We start from the raw sequence: 19,504 nt of genomic DNA on the forward strand, positions 1-19,504 counted from the left end.
CAACATCTGACTTATAGGTCTGCAGTGCAGGTACCTGGCATATTTCAACAGGAATGATGCTTTCTGAGCTGGGACTGTTTGCTTTAGTGGTCTAAACAAGCCTGGAGACTTCTCAGTGAGGTTGGCACCACTAGGTTTTGCTGTCCTGAGGATGGGAGGTTGCAGGCTGCTCCTGTGATGGAGAGTGGAAAGGGCAGAGCTGATGCAGCTGTGCAGGAGGGAAAACCTGTAGCTGCTCCTGCTACAGGCTGAGGGTTGGAGCAGGAGCTGAGTTTGCTAGGAGTGACCGTCCCTGACCTTAGCAGTAGGTGCTTGCTGTATGGTCCAGCAACACAGCTACCTCCTCACGACTGGGCAAAGGGAAAATAAGCAGGGGGGCAGGTGCCTTTGCTCGCTGTGGTTGTCAGCTGCCCTCAGTAGCACTTTCCTGTGCCTTGTGCCAGTCCTGGTTTTTAATGATGGGTGATGCTCCTATGGAAAAACTTATTGATGTGTGGATTTGCAACCAAAGTGTCAGTGAACTGGAAATATTTCTAGACTACCAGGAATAAAAGTAAACAGGACTCCAATGAATTTTCATTTCCAGATACAATTAGGGGTACATCAGAATACCATTCTGTAGGGAGACTGCTCCGTAGACTGGGTAGACAATGTAAAAAACTAAATATAGAAGCATACGTAGCTGGTGGTTGTCTGACAACAGCTGTCAGTTGAACAATATTTTTTTTAAAGTGCAAATAACTCTTTTCTTAATATTGATCATATACTATTTAAACTTTGTTCCAGTATAAATGATCTCCTTTTGGAGCTGTTGCTATTGGTCCCATTTAGAACTCTGGAAAGAAAAAGGAATAAGCATGAAATATGTTACTGCTTGAAATAACTTTTCAATCAATCAACTCTGTTTTCAGAATGTAAAGATTTCACCTAGACATTTGGAAAGGGTGTTGTGTCCATCGTCCTCCTTTTCTTCCTGTTTCCCCTCTGAAGCATCACATTTTTGCCCACTGCACAAAATTAATGAAGACATAGATGCATCACATCCATTGACGCGTGCCTAAAATAAATTGGGAGTGATTACAGGTTTTTTCTCTTTTATAGACAATAAAAATCATACCTGTATAATTTAGGACAACGCAGCTGTCTAAAAAGCTGTTACGGTAGAGGAGGGAGGAGTGTTCTCACTAAGCCATGCCAGCAAGGATCATTTCCATCAAGACAAAACAGGCAGTGAGAGACACAGTATTGTTGGGACCGAGCTCTCATTAAGATATGAAATCTAATCCTTATGGCCACTGACTTCAATGGGCGAAAGGTAAAGGCTTCAGAAATGTGATCACTGTGTCTAATGTAAATGCTTATAATGGTGTGCTGTGGGACATGCTGTGAGTGCAAATCCATTAAAGGATAAAATTTGATTTGCATGTATATCCCTTCTCCCTTCCCCCCTCCTAAGCAAGGTTTTGTCAACTGAATTGAAAAAATAATAGCATCCTATGTGCAGTGGCAAAACATCTAAATCTCCACAAGCAAAATGTATGCTTGTGCTGAGCTTAGTAAGGAGATGCTACTTTAAAAAAAAAAAAAAAGGCGAGGGGGGAAGAAGGTAGTGACAGCCCAATTCTCTTCCTTCCCCCTTCACTTCTCTGCTAACCTTGTCAGTGTTTACGTCAGTGATTTCTATACAATGTGTTTCAGTGGTATTGAGCAGAACAAAAAGCACTAAAATACAGCTTCAAAAATAACTCTGTGAGAAAGAAAAAGGTTTTGAATCTGTTGTTAAAAATACTCTAGTGTAGTGCTGGTAGCCTACTGGGGGATGTTCCAGGCCTCCTCCCGAAAGGAGCCTTGTGCCTAACAACCTCCTGGGTGCCATCAGGCAGGGCTTCACACTGCCTCTCCCAAGAGATGTGGACCCCATCTGCTCAAAACAGCAGGAAAGACCTCTCCCTGGAAATTGTCTTGAGTGCATAGTAGCAGACTGCAGTAAACGTCAAACCCAGAATGTCAGGCTCAGTGAGAAATAATAGAAATAATTAAAAATAATAACCCAATTGCACAGAAACAAAGGAAAAAGACAAGGGGAAAGACCCATTCAGATGAGCTTTTGGATGTGCTGCCTCTGACAGCGTTTTGGGAAGAGGGGCCCAGGTTTCTGTAATCGGCAATACCTGGAATCCCAAGTTCAAAATGGATTTGTTGCTTAAGGTACACATGTATCTTAAACATGAGACTTGTGGTATCTGGGTGGCTTGTGTCTGAGCTGCAATCTATGCTCGAGCTTTAAGCTAACGCCTTGTAAGTGGCATCAGGCAGAGGAATGGCTTGGGCTCCTTGCTGTTGAATGCAGCAAGGCTGTTTAGGCTTGTAAGTAGACTTGTTACTGACTTTCTTCCTCTGGCAGTGTGGACTCACAGAACATGGGTTAGGAAGATGCCATGTTTAACATACCCCTGTGGACAGAGCAGACAGTCTGCATCCAGCAGGCAGTGCAACATCTGCCTTCACAGTTACTTCTTCTACAGATTTGATCTTTTCTTTTTGGAGAGCTAGAAAAGATTCTTCAAGTAGAATTTCTGTCAGAAAATATCCAGGGTTTTTTTCTCATGTGTAAGCCTCCCCCCCAAAAAAAAAGTGCATGCAAAAATGACACCACAGTTTCTATGAAAGGAAACAGAGGGAGGGAGAGAACTATGCCAATATACCAAACCAAAGAAAGCAATCTAGTGAATTATAATTATTTTGCTAAATATACTGAGCAAACAAAAGAAAATAATTACTCTCCAGCTCATAAAGGTATTGAAAGCCCACAACATTATAATTGTGTGTCAGAAGCGCTAGCTTCAATTTCTGAAGTAGAAAAAAAAAATGGTGTTCTGACCTAGATTGGATAGGAATGACAGGAATATTCTCTCCATCCTATCCCTCCCCAATATCTTCTGTATAAATAACTGCTGCCTCTACCTGAGCAACAAGAGGTCGAGTTTTGGGACTGTTCCTGGAATCAGTTTTGTCTCTTTGCTGCTTAGCTTTGTAGCTGTGCTACTGTCTACAAGTGGAAGCCTGAAGACAGAGAGGATGCCCTGCCTGAGCTCAGGAGGTATACTGGAACAAATTCAAGGGTACTCACCTGCCAAGGATATACACTGAATTCCAGAAACCAGAGGAGCCCAGGAAAATAACATCACTGCTCAAATATCCTTCTGTGCCTGCTGAGTATTTATATGCTTGTCAGCAGGATGCGACTAGACACGACTGCTGTCTCTGGCTGCCCCGACTGGCGTGGGAGAGGTTAGGAGCACAACTTGGGCACTCTCCTCATCCCTCTGCCTCCAAAGTACCTTCTCTTTGGCATCTTGGAACCAAATAGTTCTGCATCTGCCCAGGGAACAGTCAGCTTAAGTCCTTACCTCAGGCAGGAGTGAACTCCTTGGCAAAAAGAGAGACATAACCCCAACCTCTTGCTCCAAGGGCATGGTGCTAAAGTTTGGCCAGTTACTAGGGAGCTTGTTTGTGTTTCACTCTTGGTGGTATCATAGGGTACAGCTAAACAGTTTCAACATAGTTCCTCCAAACCAGCTCACAGCATTAGGTGACAGCTTCTCTGAAAACATAGAGGGGCAAAACCAGGCTGATCAACCCGTAGCTCTTTTGTGTCCTCATGATTAATGTTGATTTGGTATTGGGCATTTCCAAATGATAAGATCTTGCTCAAGTCACACCTCTATTTCTCAGTTTTCCTATTTTCAAAATGATTCTTTGTGAGTAAGGGTGCTGGTCCCAAACCAGGACTATTCTGTCTTGGGGCTTCTGTGAGTGTAACATAAAGACATAAATATTCAGAGGATGTCGGCCAAGTATAAGACATGGAGCGAGAGAAGGACAGACAGAAGAGTAATAAGAATATTGAATAGCGAGGTAAATTTCTGATGTCCTGTAGCTCTTGACCAGTTGATCCTCTGGTGAAGACAGATTTTAGGAGAGTGACAGAAAATGATGAACCTTCATGGCTATTTTAAAATTACCTAATGGTAATGGAGTGCTGTAAGAACTGATTTATTTTTTTTTTTCTTTAAAGAGAGTCAATTGAAGACTAACAAATGGGCAGAGGAGCATGAAATTATGGCTCCATCAGAGGTGGGAGTTAACCTTTGAATGATGGCAAAGAGGATCAGTAAAATGTGGATAGGCCAAACAGGACTTTGAAAGTGAAGAGAAAGAATCCGTCTGATACGTTGGAGAAGAAGAGCTATCAGAGAGAAATAAAGAAAAGTGATGTGGCCAGTGTGATGGGCTAGGAGAATGGCTTTCCAGCAGCAATCTGTAGGGCAGGATTGCCTTATGTTGAGGCCAAAAGGAAAACTGTTGCAGGATGGCTGTGGGCTTGGATGAAAACTTGACTGGGTGGGTGGATTGTTACTCAAAATGAGTAGCATTTTAGAGCTGTTACTCAGAAAGCATGGAAAATGCAGGCACTGCCTGCCTCAGAAGACCTTGCAAGGAGTTGAAGGTAAAGACTGACATTCAGATTCACTGGCCAGTGATATCTGCAGCAGGAGGAGAGGGATGTCTGCAATGACCAAAAAAGGAGATAGTAAGATTATCTTAAGGGGAGGGAGATGCTCTCAAATGCAGCATAATAAAATCAGAAGTGACAGCTAGATATGCAAGCAGAGATGTCAGATACTAGCAGAGAATTTAGTTTAGACAGAAGAAGCTTTGGAGCAAAGAAGCAGAAGCACAAGCTACTATTGCAGAAGCAAGGGCTGAATCTGTGCATACAGGTGCAGTTACCCAGGGGACTCTGTTTGCCACTGGATGGTACCCACCAAAAGCCAGAGACAAGGCAAGCTGAGACAGTTTTTCCAGGAGATAGGCTGAAAAGACAGCCTTTGTTGGGGATGGCCATGGAGCTAAGAGAAGATGACCTTAAGGACATGTTCGTTCATTATCTAAGGCAATGGAGTCCAGGAAGTCCAAGTACAAAAGAGTGAGTGGCTCTGGGCTTTGCCTACAAGCCTATTTCGGCTGTGGTGAGAGCAGGATGGGTGGAACTGTGGAGTGGAAAGAGCTTTGGAGATGATCTAAAATGGAAAAGAAAGCAAGGCACTCCTGACAGTGGCTAGCTGTTTTGTTCAGTGAATGAAAGATGTTGTGAGATGGAGCAATTGCTGGAGAGGCAAGACTCCAAGGTGGGACTCCAACATTTGGGGTGCATGTACATATTGAGGGGAAAACGAAGAGTGAAAGCTTGGCAAGAAGATCTAGCGGGTATGAGCATGGCTATAAAGAAGAGGAAAAAAACCCTAATGGGATAGCTGTGGGAGAGTGAAGCAACCAGATGAGGAGCTTCTTAGACCTGAAGAAAACTGGGGTTTTGAGAGAAGAAAATGAGGATGATTTCTATGAAGAAATCCACAAGGTATCTTGCATCAAAGGAAGCCAGAATAAGAAGAGGGGAGGGCTTGGGGAGTGAGTCAAAGATGGTGAAGAGGTGGCCAGGAATACATGTAGGAGTCAATTAAGCCTGAAAGTAGACTTTTATCTACGAAGATGAGAAGCAGGAAAGAATATGCCATGGGGGGCAGTAAGCTCGATCCTGGAAAAGCAGGTATTGCAGCAACAGCAGTAACAGGGAATGGGGAAGGAACAAATACCACTTTGCATGGGGATTTGGCAAAGAGATGGATTTGCGATGACAGGAGGAACAAGGCGACTGAGAATGGAGGAGGGTGAACAAACTAATAGGACTGGCCAGTGGCAACAGGTCTAACTTGTGTCATAAGAAAACCATGTCAGTGCCAGAAGCAACAAATTGCCCCCTTTGAAAATGAGATGGGGATCAGCTGTTCCAGCAGCAGGCACAGGCCATACAGTGCCTTGCTTGCAAAGTCCTTCACAGCTGTTGAAGCAGTGGTTGCATTTAGAGGGGTGACAACACTTGTCTCCCCACCCTCTCTGGAGGAAGCAAGAAGAGCAAGTTTCAAGTTTCCCGGCCTGTCCACATTTCCCTGCCTGTCCACATTTCAGGTTTCCCTGCCTGTCCACATTCCGTCTTTGCAGCAACAGCAAATCTTGCCCTACTCTGTTTCCATTTTTGTTCCCTCTTCCCAGTAGTTCAGTAGGGACTTTGGTGGAGCATTAGTCTTCTTATGGAGAAATGGGAATGACTTAAACGTTCGGGATAGGGGAAAGGAGGGGAAGCTCTGGGTCCTAGGGGAAGGCAGGGCTGAGCGTGGGCAGGGAGAAGAGGAAGATGGGGAGAGTTTTCAAAATTCAAATTTGCTTTCTAAATTTAAGGCTGGCAGGCCTTTCTGTGTCTTAGAAGGCAGAAAGAGTGCAAAGGGTAAGCAGGATGCAGTAGAGCTGCTGTGAGGAGAGCTGACGCTGTGGTGCAGAGGAGGGAGCTGAGCTAATGACAGAGGGTAAAAAATGTCCTCAAGTGATGCTTATACAGCCTTTTCTTTCTGCTGCTTTCCATCCTACAGTGGGGGGGATAACAGTTGAACCACACCACTCAGTGGGATCTGGCAGGTAAGAGGGCCTTTCCAGAAGCTGAGGAATTCTTAACGGTGTATCCAGCCCCATCCCAAGGGATGTGGTCCTCCCCTCTCCACAGAGGAGGCTGAAAGGCAAAAATGAATGAGGGCACATTTAATATTTGCAAAACGCTGTCAGAATGCCCTGAGGTGGAAGTGTGAAATGCCCCAGGTGGCCTTCGGAAAGGAAGAGCGGTGTTTTGTGTGGACCTTGAGAGAGGAAGAGGATTTGGCTCCAGTGGGGAAACGGGGCAGCTGCAGCTTTAAGAACAAATAGCTTTGTGTGCAGCTCTCCTTGCTCGCATGTGCATTTTGGTGTATAATTTGAACATTTCACAAGAGTGCTTTCAGATGGTCCTGTGAATGTTTTATGAGCTGTTAAGAAGTAGAGTGTGTATAAATGAAAGTCTGCAGCCGCCACTGCGTGGGGAGGGCATGGGGGCCTATTTTGGGCTGACAGAGTGATGTTCAACAAACATCTTGTATTCAGGAGGCCAGCAGCTGCTCATCACTGGTGCTTAACTGCTTACCCACCACATCTCTCCTACGAGCATCACTCCCAGGTTTAATGCAGCTTTGTTCTCATTTCCACCACTGGCTGCGTGCAGATGTGCACAAAAGTAGCACACATGCAGATGTGGAAAGGGTCGATGTGAGGGTGAGAGCCTCTGCATTGTGGATACCTGTATCTGAGCCTGTCTCCTGGGGTGATGGTCACTGGAAAAGAACGGGCTCCTTTAGATCATAACCCATCTGACTTATTTTACACGTCTTTAAAAGGGTATGAATTATGGCCTGCTGGGACTGCATTCCTCTCATGTACTCGGAGGGGAGCCTGCAGTGACTTGCTCTGATCTAGATGTAGATCTCTGAATTTGGTCAGCATTCATCAGCTGAAACCTTTCAACAGTTTCCAAGTGTTTGTACTCTCACAAGTGACTTGCTAGACAACTCAAACACCATGCGGTCAGGGATGTGTACGTTATGCACAGCTACCTGTGAGCTGCAAGGAGGTGGTAGTGCTTTTCTATAGGTGGGTTCTGTAGTCTAAAACCTAATAACTTTGCTACAGAATTAATGGAGAGAAGTGTAACAAAACAGCTATAAGGAACAGGGAACCACCTACATCATCTGGACGCAGATTACAGAAATTGCTTCACTTTCACAGATTTTCATTACTTGCTCCAGTTTGCCTTCTCTTTTTCTTTTTCTGCCTCTGGTCTTTTATCTTTGTCTCCTTTTGTCAAATTTTTCAGCTCCTGAGGCAAGAGAGGCTTCCCTGAAGCTGCTGTCACCAGGAAAAATGTTTTCTGTCTCGTTTCCACTTCCTTAAGCAGCAGCAGAGAATATCTTATTCTCCCTTAACTTCTTTCCCTCTTTGCTGTGTGTTTTCCTTTGCTGTAACCAAGGAGTGTACCTTACAACATATTGTAGGGGAAGTTTGGGTGGAAGACACTCTGCCAAACAAGATGAAGCTAATGATGAAGCTTGGGGAAGGACGCTGCTAACAATCCCCCCCCCCCCCCCCGCCCCGCCTCATTTTGGAGGGATGTTGAACTGTAGCTGATAGTGAGAAGTGAGACCCATGCCTTGCAGTGTTTGCAAACCACGTGTAGAGCAGCCATCCACAATGGAGTGTGCTTGGCCAGGCTTTGTTTTTTGTTGAATGGTAGCATTGGACAAAAGTCGTTTTGCTCCTTTGTATGAGGTGATGCGCACAAGAACAATGCAAGGATTATATTTCCTTGGAAGAATTTAAAGCACCATTTTTTTCAGCAATCATGTACTCTTCTGTTCCCCCCCACCCCGGCTTTTCTTGCCAATTGCAGGTACTACATGAGCCCCTGATTGATGAGGATCCTGTTTTCATTGCCACGTGCACAGAGAGGGAGCTGCGCAAGAGGAAAAAGAGGAAATTCAGTCTCTGGGTTCGGCAGTGCTCATCCACTGGTTTCATCTGCCAGGTGGGTTTTACCTCTTCAGATGTCTTGATTCAGTTCCAGCAGAGCCTTAAATGTATTGCAGGACAAAAGGTAACACTTCTCTTCATTGCCTTGCCGGGGGCTACAATCTGAATGCAGCAGGCCTCTGAGTCCCACAAATACTAGATCCGACAGACGGTGACGACAAGTTCCTGATGCTCTGTTTGCTGTATGATTTAACTGAGGGTGCCTGTCTCTAATACTGTCCATCTGGCTGCCAGCCCTAAGCTAATTATACTGAAATGGAGTTAAAAGGTCTGTCTGTTTGTACATCCTAAGTTTATCTAAATGTCTAGGTACTGTGACTTCTGTCATTTTTAACGAGTCAACTTATCTCTCTAAGTATAATGCTGCATCTGTGATAGCCAGTGGTATCCAATAGACTAAATCAATATGGTATCAAGATGTCCATGTTTCTGTGAGAAATGTATTAGCGGGGTTTCCTATTACACCTCTTTCCACACTTCTACTTCTCTACCAAAGAAATAAAATCTGATGTGACTTCAAGGTCACATGAGTTCGAGTGGGAGACATGTTAAAGGGTTTGGTTTTGGTGTTGTAAAGCATTGGGGACAACTTTTCAAATTCTCAGATTCCCCAATTGCTGATGTATTTTGAGAGCTCTTGAAAAATCTGGCTGTTTCTTTTGATACCTAGAGGTGAGGGCGCAGATATTTTCTGATATTTCTTTTTCCCAAGAGCTTCTGTGAAAATGTGGTGTCCCGCATGTTCCAGAGCAGGTAGGACGTGCACACTGCCTGCTCAGGCTGAATGCATGTCAAAACTGCAGGGTCTGTGGATTTGCTGCGGTTGAACATTCGTTCACAGTAAAATTTGATCTGTGAATCACTATGACTGTTTGAGTAGCTATGCAAGAAAAGAGGCTCACTGGGAACAGGGGTTTGCATTTTCAGCAATGCTATTCACTCTAAGAAGAAAAATTAGGATCATACATCTTCCATCCAGGTTTTAAAGCAGTTGTTTTGTCTGATACAAAATAGATTCACCTTGTGAAGCATCCTTGGAAGTTTCCACTCTCAAGGCTTTTGGAAAGTCATTTGCTACACAGAGGCAGTGTCCTTAATCTCCAGGGTGAGCTCCACCAGTCCCACACACAGCTTATTACTGAAGCATAATGGGTACAGCAAGCATAAAGTTTGCTGATCTCTCTTGCCATGCTCCCCCCAGCCAACTGCCACCAAACTAATAAGTCTTCAGACATGTCAGAGGTTTCAGATTCTGACCTATAATTACGTTGCACCTCCCGTCCTGTCCATTGAGAGAGTAAATTAATGGGATGTCAAATTAAACAGAATAGATGCTCAGCACCACCCTAATCCTCCTGCTGCGTTAATGAATTAGATACTCATGCTTCACTTGCATCCGGATGATGTCCAGGATCATCTTACCAGCCACCTTCTATTTTCATTCCATGGCTTGGCTGTAATTATCATGATGCTAAATGATTGGGTGAGAGGCACCCTAGGGAAGGATGAAAAAGAATATACACGAACATGAATGTTCATGCTAAAATGGAAAAACCTCGTCTGGGGAGGATGGGGATCTTCAACTATGGTATGCTTGAAATGCTATGTTCAGTTATGTGTCACACTCATGAGGTATCTTGCAGAATGCAAAACACTTATTTGTTGGTGGTTTGGTTTATTTACTGTATTAAAACAGAGGGGTGTTTTTTCTGTGTTTAACATATGGAGAGAATTGAGCTAAACAAGAAGAAAATAAATGTTTTCCCCCTTCATGTGTGCACCCTCCCCTCCATCTCTTGTGTAACTGCCATCGTGAAGGAAAGACTTGTTGCCTGATAGTTAAGGCCTGACTGGTCTATCACCTGTCTGCTGTCAGAAAAACCTTACAGCACCCACTTGGAAATATGTAGAAATTCTGTAATACCACCTGGATGAATTCCCTCCCTCATTGTTTCCACATGATGACATCGAGGTCATTTTATTCAGGATAAAATATGACTATAAACACTTCATAAATCAGGCTAATTCAGTTTCAAAAGTCTGAATAATATAGATCTATAAAAAGGTGAGGCAGCCCAGGCAGAAGAGGGAAGTGAGCTGCATATGACTGGCTCTCAGGAATGGAAAGAACCTCAAGAGGTCTGCGATGCTCCTGGCCAAAAGCAAGGTCCTCTAAACCTGAATGATGAGCCTGATGTTAAAAAATCTCCATTTGAGGACATCCCAGTTTTCCCAGTGATCTGCTTTTCCTATGATGAAAAGAGACGGTTGGTTTGTTTTCCTAATGTAAAATTGGTATCAGTGTTTTGAAGCCACGTGCTGAGCTACTCTGTGAACGACTCCTAGTTGGCAGTTCACAGGGCAGTTGTTAATGTTAGGAGTTTTAGCTGTTTGACTCCCTAGATTCCTCTGTCTGCTTGTTCTCATGAACAAAACTCTGAATCACTTTTTTGGGTGTGAGTAAATACTTCTGTTTGATGGCTCATCATTTGCTTATTTATGCAAATGGTGTTTGGTTAAAAATCCAGCTCAATAAGCCATTCATGGAACAGAAGTGGCATAAAAATGAAATATTGCTTGTGGATATAAGAAGGCGCATAGGCTTATATATGCATAATATAAATAATGTATATATATTAGACTACTTTTCTGTCTTCTGTAATACAGATAACCTGACTCCACCCTGACAGTTAAGTCTCTGTTTTAAGATGGATGCAAAATTTCAGGTCATATCTCTGCTTCAGAATTTCTCAAGCAAAGCATCTTGTTGCAGTGAATAGCTTTGTTGCTGAGTATCTTTTCACGGTCAGCTGGCCAAGTGGGAACATGCAGGAAGGACACATCATTCAAACAAAGTAAATATACGTCTACAGCAGCTGGGAACATGAACAAAACCTTTCAGAGGGTTAGAAGGGCTCCAAGAGAGCTGACTTTGGCAAAGTAGGCAGCAAAACTGCCCTGATACTGTTTCCTTTTTCACCCATCCTTGATGCTGGACATAAAGGTGGCAGCAGCTGCTGCTGCAGGAGAGGGCTTGGGCCTTCTCATTTCCTTCTTTCTAATTCAATGAGAACAGTAAACTCAGCTTGCAGGACCTCCGCTGTCCCTCTCTGCTCCATCTTCTCTTTGTTTTCCTCATTTCCCTCCAATATATTTCCCTACATATGTGTTACCACTAAGACACTTTTCAAACCAATATTTTAATATCTTGATTGCTGCTTAAATGATCACAGTAGCTTAGAAGTGTTTCTTTCTTTCTTAGAGTATTTGCTGAGTAAGGCATCCTATTCAAATCAAAACTCTAGTCGTGTCAGTTTTTATTTCTCTCTTTTTCTCTCAAAAAGTCTGGAACACTTGCTTGTAAAAGATGTTCATAAATACAATTGGTAGGACTCTTTTTCATTTTAGATATAGCAAGAGAGCTCATCAAAAACTGCTGAGAGTTCCCAAATATCTGATCAGGGCTAGTTATTTTGTCCTGGTAGGACACAGCATGCTCTCTCTTTCCTTTTCTTGTGTGGCTCATGAGGAATGAATGTGGTCATAAGTAACTGTTACTGAGTGATGCCTAGTCCTTGCATAGCTCCTCCTGCACAAGAAGGTTTTCTGGTCATTTTGCAGAAGGAGGAGGAAGCACAGGAATCTGGTGCCATGCACTGAACCCCACAGGGAGTCAGGCAGGACGAGCTATTCCCATAGTGCCTCGTCCTGAACCATGGGCCCAGGGCACAAACATAACCTTAAAGACAGTCCCTGACCCAAAGAGCCATCAATCAACAAAATGGAAGGCAGTGTGTAGATGGTAGAGAGCACCGCAAAGGGACAGTCAGGCAATATTAATCACTATGATAGGTGGTAATGGAATTAGCTCATCAACCTAATTATTCGCTTAAAAAACCAGTGATATCATGGTGGAGAAGAGATTACTTTATGGATGTGTGTATCCTTTCCTTTTCCTTGGGATGAAGTTTGTTCTCTGAGGCTATTCTGGACACTCGTCCCTTCCCACACCCCCTCCCTGCCCCCAACTATATGGGCTCTGCACTTGCTCTTATTTACTGGCAGAAAATTCTTGTAAGAATGCATTTCATTTTCACTAGTATCACTGTGAAATCTGTCGTTCAGATTTATGAAGTCCTTTAGACCCTTGTGCTGGGACTGAGTTTGAGTTTCCACCTTCCACTGCTTACCCTGAAGAAGGGATGAGTCAGAACAGTTAAGGAAAAGGACTGTGTCTCTGCATCTTGAGTCTTCCCACGTTACTGAACGATCAGTGACTTGCACCATAGCAGTATTTAAAGAGTGCAGCCTGGATCAGGGTGGCCCCTGCATGAGAAGATAAGAAATGTCTCTCTCCCTGAAGAGCAGCAGTCTCAGTGAAGGGGGATGTCTGAGGTCGCTCCACAGATCGGTGGCAGAGCTCTCAATTGCAGCAAAAAAACCCAAACAATGTAAACATTATGCTTTTATAGTAAATGCTGTAGTTCATTCTTGATTTCAAACAGGGTAAGTACAGTCAGCTTGAATATTTAATAACCATGTTGATTTTACAGAGTAAGAACATACTTCCAGAATTTAGAGAAACTGAGATGGTGCCCCAAAGAATTTTTAATTTCACAACAGACCACATAAGTGCATTTGGTCACTGGGAAAGGGAGGGGTAAATAAGCCTGGAGTGAGTTTTGTTTTCAAGGTCAGAGTTGCAGGAAAGTTAGCCATCTGTGCATTTGTTTAATAAAGCTGCTCAGAAATGTTGGTGTTTCAGCCTGTTTAAGTTCTGTTTAGAGATTAGTCTAAGCCCTTGGGTTTCTTTAAACAGTGCCCTGATAATTCCTCTGTTGCTGGAACAGTTGCATCTGGAATGCACAGATGTAGTGTCTGCTTTGAGGAGGTTCTCAAGGTCAAGCTTTGGCTGGGAGGGGATCCCAGGAAATCTGATCACCTTCATTTGTCAGTCACTGGTGGCTGGAAAATCCTATCTGCTTTCTTCCTTTGACTCCCACCAGGCTCTGGCTTTCTAATGCATGCAGTTCTGTATTGTCAGCATCTGAAAATCTCAGATCTCAATTAGAAGTCAATTATCCTCTTGCTCACTGGTATTAAGTGGGAAAGTAGTTTTGCAGATGTGTGATGGGCCAGCCCCATTCATTTCTGTGGAGTTTACAATCTTATCGTGTTTCCAGATGGATGAGAAGACCAAACATCTAAATGTGACCTAATGCAAAGATCTCTCCCAGAGTTTACACACAGTCCCAGTGTCTTATTTTCAGGTGGGAATTAAGGTTACTTTTTGGTTCCTGTCTGCAGTGCTTGGCATTTCCGATGATAAAACTGCCTGCGTAGTTGTCTCCTTTCTGCAGGTGTTCTCACTCAGTGCAGCTCTCTCTGAGGAAGGAGGCTAAAAGCACCAGAACCTCCTCTCTTCCTCACTTAATAGTTTTGCCATAGGAACGCCCCTCACGGATCCCATTGCTTTGTGCTGGTGCTGGAGGCAGAACAAAAAGACAATCCCCGCCCTAGTAAGTTTAGCATCTAAATGCAAGATGGAGGCATAAGCCTCCCACAGCAAGTCACTTTAGTTCGGGCACCTTTCGGCTGCCCAGAGACTCTGCAAGCAGGATGTGTACAGCAGTATTTATTAGCTAGTGTACAGAGCAGAGGGCTAGGACCAACACACTGCTAGGCACCAGCATACTCCCTGCTCCTGCTGAGCCTGCACAGGCCAGGCGGTCATCAGCCTTGTTGCTCCTTGGAAATGAGCTGGGTCCTTGATGTTGCTGAATTGTCATCTTCTGTTTTTTTCTTAAGATTTTGTAGCTTTTTATGTAAGTATTTTCCTCCTTGAGCTACTACATGTTATCCCCTCAACAGTTATAGCACTTTTGATAGTTTTTACTTTTCTTATCTTGCATCATTTATATACTTTCTCACTTACATATATCCTCATTTATACACCTTCTCACAGCTCAACATTAATTTTCTTAGAAAAACTGAGCCAAGGCTGTGCAATTGTGTAGCACCAGAGTGAGGCCTTGGTCATGGACCTGAGCTGGGCTGCCAGTTACGCAGAGGGAGCCTGATGAAGCAGCACTAAGAGGGTAGCAGCACCAATGCATAGATTAGCAATTGTGTTGTGGGGGTTGCATCCTTTCTAAGAAAGGTATTGAAGAGCAAAAGGAAAGAGCTTTGCAGAGGTTAGCACTGATTTCCAACCAGGCGGCAGAAAGGCAGCATGGACAGAAGCGAACGTGGCCTTGTTTGGCATCAGTGGTTGGATGCCTGGCTTCACAGGGCTAACACAGGCAGGAATCGGTGCACTGAAAAGGTATAGGAAAAGCTCAATAGGGAGGGCTAAACGACAAAGGCCTGTCTCCATTTTCCAGTCCCACTTCCATTTGATGCTGCAGAGAAGAGGGAACTGGCAGAAGGCTGACAAGGTTGAAGCAAAGGATTAGGCAAGTGATATCTGGGGCAGAACGCTGTCTGGATGTCAAGATACATGTAAGCAAGGCCAAAGGGAAGAAAAGTAATTGCAGTAATTGAGAGGACAGCCAGGCAGTTGTTAGGTATTTGAAAGAAAGGCTTTATCATAGAGGTGTTACACATAATGAAGCTGCCTGACTTAGATGTGGCTGGCCTGGGAGAAGCTATAGAGAGAAGTCAGCGTTTGGTGATCCACAGACTGTAGGTTCACCATACAGGTAAGATGTCGTAGTGTCCCCAGGGATGATACAATCACGTGGAGGAGTGATTTCAGGGGAAGGAGAACATGGAGCTTTGCTTTTAGCCATATTGGGCTTGCATTGTCAACTCTACCAGCATCTCTCTGCCAGTCGCACCACGATCTTATTAGAAACTTTGAAGAACATGTACAGGCAAAACAGAGATTTGCCAATCCTCAGCACACAGATGTTGGCTGGATCTGTGTGTTAATGCAGATTGAAATATTTCAAAACAGGAGGCAGAGGGAGAAGAGATGGGGACCAAGGAAAGAGCTTTGCAGGGAGCCCCAAGAGCTAGATGGGAACAGAATGGGAAAGCTGCTTGTCCCTTGAATGCTGTTTTCAAAGTAGCCTTTAGAGGGGTAGGAAGAGAACGAAGAGGGGCTCAAACCAGTGAAAAGATCCAGTCTCGGTACGAGCACCATCAGTGGTGCCAAGAGCTGCTGAGGAAGAGCTAGACCTAAGAGCTGGCTGAGAGGAAGGCATTAAAGAAGGGGGGAATAGGGGCTGCAGAAGGTTTGGGGTGGGACTGGAGGGGAGGATCTCCCAACAGCGATGGTAATGACAACAGTTAGAGATGAGGTTTAGGATGAGAGAGGAAGACAGTGAGGCGGGATCTAGAGAGCGGCACTAGGAATGAGCAGTTGAGTATTTGGCTGTGAAGTCTATAGAAATATGAAGGGGGTTTTTTGATAGCTATTTAGGATCCAAAAAGTATGACGGTACCATTCTTTGTTCTCTTGCTTTTATAACTGTGTCATCTAAAAACTTGGCTTCTGTTTTGTGTTTGTTTAGGGTCTGCCCTTTGTGAGATATTTTGCACAATGTAACCTTCAAAATCTTCCTCCTGTTTATTACTACCCCAGCCCCCTTCTTTTTTTTCTTCCAAATGTCATCTATTTCATTTGAGAATTGTACCCTGGGGTGCTTCAATTATGTATGAATGTGGAGTATTTGGGATGTGCTATTCACAAGTGCTTTCGATTGGCTGTCTGAGCTTTGAATATGCGCGGAATTGCCAATATTTTAGTTTCTAGGGCACTTTTAAATGTGCAGTCAAGATGCAGCTTTTGTTCCTAAGTGCTCATTTTTTTTACCCGGTTTCTAGCAAGACCTTATAAGGTCTGGCTTTTAAAGGGAAGAGACTGTTAGGATGCTGCATGGTGACTGAAGGCAGAAGACAGGAGGGTTGAGGGATGAGTTAAACGGTGTGAGGAGAGCTGGTATCGTGCACGCGGGATTAAAACATGTTGGGTTGAAAGTATCTGGTGCAGTAGGGCTGCAGTAGATAGAGAGATGGCAGAATTGGACATGTAGCTATTCTGATAAGAAACAAATTATTGAGAGATGACTAGAGGAAGCTCGATTTCTGTCCCAGCACTGCAGGATAGAGAGCTTCAGCCTATAGTTGCCTCCTAAAACAGATGATGTCACATCTATAGAAGTTATCCCATTTGGTGCTGTAGATCGAATGGATCAGTAGCCACTAGAAAAAGATACACAGTAGAAGTGATCTCTGCAGATATTTGAGAAGCATTGCTTTGACTGTCACCCGCAGAAGCAGAGGATGTTGCTGCCAACATCTCCATCTGTTGTCCAGCAGCAGTTGTCGAGCCTGTACTTCTGATGACATTTTGGTGTTGGAGTACATGGAAAGGACACAAAGCTCTAACACTGTCACAGGGCAAACCAGAAGCTCTGGTGAACAGGTTAACAAACATTTTTGCGGAGCAGCTTCTGACTGTGCCTGTGAAGGTCTTGCAGACAATTTCTGGCAACTCTGCTTTTTCTGCAGACTGCTAACTGTTAAATACCACTTCTAATGCATTACAGAACAGGGGGGAATGCTGTGGGCTTCCATAGGCAGGATCTTAATGATTTGAGGTAGAATGAAATAAGCTGGATGAGAGGATGGGGAGAGAGAAAATAAAGGCCATACGGGATCCTAGGGACTTGCAAGGATATTTGAAGCTATGTCTTTGCCAGTTGTCTGTACCCAGCCGCTGTTTCACAGCAGCCTTAATGCCTTCCAACATTATGCTGCCGTCACGCAACTTCCCAATAGAGCTGAGCGTGATAAAGCTTTGAATGGTGCTTCTCCAAAACAAGAAGAATTTTGCCAAGAACAAAGGCTGTGCTTGGATAGGCAGGAAAATGCCCAAGGAGAAAAAAGGGGGATATATTTAACATTGGAGGAGGAGGGGAGTGGGTATGGATGTTTTGGAAAAAGGGCACTGGGGAGGTGAACAGAGCAAGTGGGGATGAGGATCACAAGGTGGCCATTACAAGGAGCCTCCAGATAGAGAAGAGTGCAGAGGGAGGGTGCCAGGTGCCCAGGAAACTCTGCTAATTTGTTACCTATGAAGTATGTAGCATCCTAGCAGGAAAATAGTGATATCTCAGTAGACAGTTGCATGGTGGGCATGCGCTTTAAAGTAGCTGCTTGCAGACCCAAACCAGCCCATGGTGAGGGACCAATTGGCTCACCAGCAGACTGTCTCATCCCTTGGGGGATACTCTATGGGGAACACAAACTAAGCGTGGAGCAGGAGAGACTCTTGGGTGGCAAAGAGTTACTGCAGTGAGGGAGGGAAGGTATAGGACACTTCCCTAGACTTAGAGATTCCTGCTTTGTTTTCAGCTCAACTGCTAATCCAAGGTTAAAACTAATCTGTCTGCATCTCTTGTCTCCACTGCCTTGTCTGTAGATTTTAGGGGCTTGAAGTGTGGTCTCTGTGCTGACATACTAGTAACCTAATCTTAATTTTGATGCCAATAATCATTAAATACCTTTGCTGTAAATTTGGAACAGTCTGCCCTTTGTATGCATTCCACTGTTAAGCTACCCTCTTGAGCCCTGATTAATAACCTAAATTACTTACTGTAATTAGCTAGTCCTCAGCCTTAGCATTGGGGAAAGCACAAATCTGACAGCTTTCAAAAGTGAGTGGAGCATGGTCAGGGAGTCTACAAACATTCCTGCCTTTGTCCTCATCTGGAAACTGTTTCTATCAAAAAAGGGATTTTATTTTTTTTTAATGTAAATAATGTATATTTAAGACTTCCTTTTAATAAGTGCTGTACTTCTTTTTGGAATTAGTGTGTATTTGTCCTTGCACCAACTTTGTTCTTTAGTATGTCAATTACTTCAAAATACAAATTATGTCTCATTTCTTGGAGATTTCATACATAACACACTCCTCTGGGGTCTGTTCCATGATGCATGATTTGCTAGGGAATATTACATTAATATGTCTAGAATACCAGTGCTGGGAGATACACCATCTGAAAGAGGGAGAAGCTGTTTAATTGAATTTTGTTCCCCTCTGAGATCATTGAGATATAAATTACTGGGAGCACTACTGCAAACATGCAAGCATTTTTGTTCTCTGAGCATTGTAATGAACTTTCATTTATGAAGGAGTGTGTTGGTAGGAGAAATGGATGCATATACAGGAAAGCAATGCTGCATGTTCTGGATGGTTGAGGTCTCAAGCAAGTTTAACAAAAGCTCATTGTGGATACATCACTCCAACAAACAAGGCAAAATTCCTTTTCCCTGCCCCTGAATACTGAGCAAGTTTCAGCTTTTTCTCTGATGGGTAAAATTTTCTGGAATTCCTAAAAGATTTGAGTATTTCAGAGCCAAAGTCACAAAGGCAGGCCTGGGCAAATTTTTCAGAAAATTTGCATTTGCACGTGTTTTTAAATCTTTGCAAGTTCCAGGGTGTTGCAGTACTGTTTGAGTGACTGAGCACAGTGTCTGTTCTTCTCATTTCTCTTTCCAGCAGGTTATTTCTACTGACTTTTAGAACAAGATGAAGGTCAGATGCCTAGTTGATTTTAATAGGTGTTCAACTTTGGTGAAAGCTATACTTGTAAAATACTGTCAGTGAAATAAAATCAAAGGCTTGTGTACAAAAGAAGGGTTATGTGCTTTCTCCCTCTGCATGACAATGCAGAAGACTCCTCTTCTAGAGGGATCATTTGTAGGAATGAAGCTTACTTCAGTACTCTTGCAGTTGGTGGGTATACTAGCTGGACTGTTTGGTTAATTATAGCCACATTACTGAGGGATGATGTTCCTGCACTCTAACACAAACATCTATGACCACCTATAGGTGATGGTGACAGCTCTCTTGAAATGCATAGCGTTGTGGACTGCATAGTAGCAGGCTACACGCTAAAGCTACTGCAGCCTGCTACAAATGAGCCAGGCATTTCCCTATTAACAGCAGCATATTGCACTATACCCTGGTTCCTGGTTCAGTCTG

At 43.8% G+C, this 19,504-nt stretch overlaps 1 protein-coding gene across 1 annotated transcript in view; it reads left to right on the forward strand.

The window, feature by feature from the left end:
* PGBD5 (piggyBac transposable element derived 5) overlaps positions 1-19,504 on the forward strand; it is a 75,656-nt gene that overhangs the window by 32,221 nt on the left and 23,931 nt on the right. The window contains exon 3 of the mRNA XM_072856318.1: positions 8,369-8,503. Within this exon, the coding sequence (XP_072712419.1) occupies positions 8,369-8,503 (135 nt within the window). The remainder of the gene's footprint in view (positions 1-8,368; positions 8,504-19,504) is intronic.

The sequence above is a fragment of the Ciconia boyciana genome, chromosome 3 (assembly GCF_034638445.1).
Source record: "Ciconia boyciana chromosome 3, ASM3463844v1, whole genome shotgun sequence".
In the NCBI taxonomy this organism is placed as follows: domain Eukaryota; kingdom Metazoa; phylum Chordata; class Aves; order Ciconiiformes; family Ciconiidae; genus Ciconia; species Ciconia boyciana.